This window comes from Galeopterus variegatus, unplaced genomic scaffold (genome assembly GCF_000696425.1).
Source record: "Galeopterus variegatus unplaced genomic scaffold, G_variegatus-3.0.2 Scaffold830, whole genome shotgun sequence".
Classification (NCBI taxonomy): Eukaryota; Metazoa; Chordata; class Mammalia; order Dermoptera; family Cynocephalidae; genus Galeopterus; species Galeopterus variegatus.
Genome location: NW_007726941.1, coordinates 500,533 through 505,546, shown reverse-complemented (window position 1 = coordinate 505,546; position 5,014 = coordinate 500,533). Strand labels below are relative to the sequence as shown.

General features: G+C 44.6%; 1 protein-coding gene across 1 annotated transcript in view; it reads right to left on the bottom strand.

Moving 5' to 3' along the window:
- LOC103590515 (testis-specific Y-encoded-like protein 5) overlaps positions 1 to 336 on the bottom strand; it is a gene marked incomplete at its 3' end in the record, with an annotated part of 5,743 nt that extends 5,407 nt beyond the window's left edge. Inside the window, exon 1 of the mRNA XM_008572757.1 lies at positions 288 to 336. Coding sequence (XP_008570979.1) covers positions 288 to 336 — 49 coding nt within the window. The remainder of the gene's footprint in view (positions 1 to 287) is intronic.
- Positions 337 to 5,014: the final 4,678 nt, after the last annotated feature.

The window sequence follows — 5,014 nt, the reverse complement described above, 5'->3', positions numbered from 1 at the left end:
GATAGAAGTGGCCTTCCCCAGGCCGGGCCTGGTCACGGCCTGCCCTTGGTCCCCCCCAGCTCGGGCCCAGAGCGCTAGGCCACAGTCCACGGCGGGTCGGCGGGCAGCCTCCTCCCTGGGCCGGGGGCACGGCACGGACGCAGCGGTTTCCAGGCCACCCCAACCCGCCCCAGCCCGCCACTGTGCCGCCGTGGTGTCTTCCTCCAGCCTCTGGAACTGTGGAGGGTCCGGGTGGTGCGGACCGTTGTCAGGAGAAGCGCGGACTCGGGCTTTGGCGTGGCCTTTGCCTCGGCTTTTGCCGCGGGAGTTCTTCCGACCCTTACTGCGGCCGCTCATGATGGCGGCAGACAAGGCTTCAAAGCCACGCTCCGACTCCGCCCCCCTGCGGCGCCAACTTCCGGTCTCTACCGAGAGGGCCTCTCCATGGCAACCGTGAATTTTACTTCCTGTGGTTGTCCTTTCTCTTATGATTCTGGGACAGCTGCATCTGGCAGGGCCTCAAGCTGCTTCTACTCATGGCGGAAAGTGGCAGGCAGCCGGCGGGTACAAGCAGATCACATGGTGAGAGGAAGCAAGAGAGAGGAAGCAAGCCATTGGGATTATTTTAACTCAGTTTCAATCCCAGAAGAAGGGAGGTTTGTCGTGAGTGATTTGGGTCAGAAATACGGGTAGCAAGAGGTTCAAATCGCAATCCTCAGTCTTTGGAGTCCAGGGAACCTTTGAGATTTGCTGACTAATAGCCTGCCAAGCACTACTAGAAGCTCCAGGCTTTAGCAATTGACCACAGGACCCACATCTCCCTGGAGCCACTGGATTGTCTAAGCAGGAGTCTCTTCAGGGCACTAGGTCTACAACAGTACATCTATTCCCCTAGAAACGCCCTACAGGGAATTGAGTTTACTACTTGCAGTTGTAATGATGTAATTGCATGCTACTCATTGATAATGTGCAAAAACAATTATGATAGAGTATAAACAAACAGCTGGTGAGCAGCTGCCTTGCAAAATGCTAAAGGCAAACTTCAAAAGATTTTTTTAATGGGTTTTAAAAACCTGACACTTTAAAACCTGATGCGGTAATCCCAAACGTGCAGCAGAGCATATGTGACAGCTTGGAAGCAACAGTGACACATTCTGTAAAGTAGCACATTGTCAGAACCCTTCACAAGGGAAAACCTGAAGGCAAATACGAGCCAGAAAGTGGAACTGCCATTCACCGGCAGGCCTTTCTTCCCATCAATAATCCAGACTTTTCATGCTTAAAAAACTCCTCTGTCCCCATAATACATTTTCACACAGCATGTGAATTTCAAGTTGCTTTTCCCAAAGTATTTTTTTCACCCACCTAGCAAGAGCCTCTACCCAGGTAAAGCCTCTGTCTTGTTTGGGGGCTAACGTGCAGGGCATGTGTAGTCCCAAGACCACCAACCCACACTGCACAACGACCTAGTGCTGTATTTCTAACAACCTGAAGCTTCTAGACCTGAGTCTGAAAAATAATAAAAAGTGAATTTGAAAATTACCAAACTATCACTATTGTTGCAATATAAACATATGTAAACAATTAATATAGGCCCCAAAATAATAATGATTATAAGTACAACAAACATTGTTTTGTTCATCACCTGTTTTTTCTGAGAATTGGTAAATTCCTCAAGCCCTGGCAAGGAAAGAGTCTTGGAACCAACCAGGTTTGTCACCCAAACCCTACTGCATGGGATAGCTTTTCTGCCGTCTTCTGTGAGTTCCAGCTGAGATGAAACAGGCTCTGAGCGTTTTCTTTCTGTCTTTTTTGGGGGGGAGGGGAGCAGCTGGCCAGTACAGGGATCTGAACCCTTGACCTTGCTGTTGTAACACCACACTCTGACCAACTGAGCCACCTAGCCATCCCAGGTCTGAGTATTTTCTTAGTTCTTATCCGCAGAACATGGATTGGCTTAATTCTCTGTGGTTGCTTCTTTCTTTTCTCAAATTGAGATATAATCTACATACCATAAAATTCACCGTTTTAAAATATATAATTCAGTGGCTTTTAGTATTTTCACAAGGTTGTGCAGCTATCACCACTAATTTCAGAACATTTTCATCACCTCAAAAAGAAATCCCATGCACGTTAGGAGTCATTCCCATTCCCTTCTTCCCCAAGCCTCTGGACACCACTAATCTAATTTCTGTTTCTATAGATTTTCTTATTCTGGACATTTGATTTAAATGGAATCATACCATATGTGGTCTTTTGTGGCTTCTTTCATTTAGCATAATGTTTTCAAGTTTTGTCCATGCTGCTGCATGAATCAGGACTTCATTCCTTTGTATGGCTGAATAATATTCCACTGTATAGATACATCATATTTTGTTTATCCATTCATCAATTGATGGAGATTTGGGTTGTTTCCACTTTTTGGCCATTATGAATAATGCTGCTGTGAACTTTCATGTACAGGTCTTTGTGCAGATGTATGTTTTCAGTTCTCTTGGGTATACACCTAGGAGTGAAACTGCTAGGTCATATGGTGACTCTCTAACATTTTGAGGAACTTCCAGATCAGCTGCATCATTTCACATGTGGTTGCGAGCTGCCATGGTAGTGGTGGGGCTTTTTCTCAGCTTCCACATTTTGTGTTCCTCATTATCCCACCTGAGCCTCAGGTCCCTCTTGTAACACACTTGCAGGTATGTTCTTGTTTTTTACTCCTACTTGTCCCCAGTCAAAGAGAAGTAACCTGCCACCAAGCAAAGAGAAAGGAAAGAGCAAAAATGCAGCAAAGCCAGCTGCACACCAAGCACTTGTGTGTACACCCCACAACTTACATTTTATTATGATAAGACTTGAAGTAGATGTCATTGTCTTCGCCTTGTCCATGAGGAAACTGCAAGGTCTGTGCTAGTTTTATTGCTCTAAGCTGCTTCCCAGGCCTCCAAAAAAGTGGTTCTAAACTATGCATCATAGAACCTGATGGTGCTTTAGGGGTTTAGCAAAAAACAGCATTTTCTTCCAAACAATGAATCTTTAAGATTCCTTAAAACTCCACTCCTCATTTTTATCTGTTTTGGAGTTCTATGAAAACCTTATCAGTCTTATTAACTGCTTGTTTGCCCAGGGCTTAGAACAATGCATGGCATATGGTAATTGTTAAATAAGTATTTATAAACAATGAATCTTTAAGATTCCTTAAAACTCCACTCCTCATTTTTATCTGTTTTGGAGTTCTGTGAAAACCTTATCAGTCTTATTAACTGCTTGTTTGCCCAGGGCTTAGAACAATGCATGGCATATGGTAATTGTTAAATAAGTATTTATCTAATGAGTGAATTTTTCTGCTAAAAATTTGGCAACTCATTGTGCTAAGGCATTGCGTCCCAAACCTGACTGCAAGTCAAAAATTGCCAAAAGAGTATTTTTAAAAATAAAGTCCACTGGGCCCTGCTGAATCAAACTTTCCAGGGTGGGAGCTGAAATCACTGTTGTTAAATCAGCATCCGGTGATGCTGATGGAGCTTTCTGCAGACCCTAGTTTGGGTTCCACTGTTCTGAGAGGTGCTGGCTTTGTCTGGCCACAGGACCAATGGCATCTGTGATTATCTTCCTAGGCCTAGGAGATCTCACCCTGGCCCAGAGCCACAGGTCAGCAACTGCACAGTCAGGAGTCTTTTTCTGAATCCACTGTCATCACAGTGCACAGCTGGCTTCTCCCCAATCACTAGAACTGTTGATGTGACTGATGATTCTCCATTTCTGAAGAGCACCATGTGTCAGTCTTTCCCTAGACCTCTACTCTATACCTGCTTATTATTTATTTATCGAAACATAATCGATTGTACATATCTGTGGGATACAGCACTGAATGCCAATACCTGTGTGTAATATGTGATGTTCACATCAGGATAATTAGTATATTCAACATTACACGATGTAATTATTTTTCGTGGCCTGTTACCAACTTCTTGCTAACCCTCCTCCCCCTTTCTCATGTCTGGTGGCCTGAGTTCTGTTCTCTCCTTTGAAAATTCAACAAATTATTGCAATTGCTGTATTTTTCTTTCTTTTTGTTCCTGCTTTGTTGTTATTAACTCACAGTGATTAAAGCCATGACAGTTTGAATATCAGAAGTTCTCCATGGCTGGAGAAAAGAACCTCACCACTTTTTACATTCTATAACTCCCCCATCCCCACTCCCCAAGGACTGGAGGGATACACACATGCCATGCAAGCAAGTACGGGGTTCCCTTTCCCCCTACCTATAGAAAGGAACAGTAGTTCCCACAGGCTCAGTTCTTCTTTCAAAGTCAAGGATAGTGTAGGAAGTTGTAGTGTCTTTCCCCATTGATGGTGGACTTAAAGAGAAAAAAGAACTCCTGATTCACTTTGACTTGTTTGCTCAAGTCTCACTTCCCCTTTTCCCACAGGAGGAAGAACTTTATCAGACTAGCAAATTTAAAGAATCTCTAGAGATATTCAATCATTTATCTGTAGTTGGAGTAGATCCACAGGGTAATGAAGACCAGGCCATGGCAGTGAAGCTGCCCCTTAGGCAGAGTAGGGCTAGTGGAGTGAGGATGGGAGTAGGGGGTCAGTGGAGGGGAGGGAAGGGGGAAGAAGGGAGGTGGGTGAGTCTGGATGACCACTAGGCAGAGCCCACTCAACAAAGCACAGTGTCCATGAGGGAGCAGCAATCTGCAATCCCAGCGCAGGCAAACCATTGGCACCAAGGACTTGAGAAGTCTGAAGATGGCCTCGCAGGTATGCAAAGTATAGCACAATAGAATTTTTAGCACTTTTCCTCTCTGTTTGAGGCCCTCCAGCCAGCAGCAGCAGCATCACTGAGCATTGACTGGTAAGACACGCAGAATCCCAGGTCCCACCATCCACCTTAACAAGACCTTGGCATGATTTGAATGCCCATTACAGTGCTCTAAGCCATCTGGAACAAGCACAACTCAATATTAAAACACAGTAGAAAAAAATAAAAATAAATAAATAAAACACGGTAGACAGTTCAGCTGAGGCAGGAACT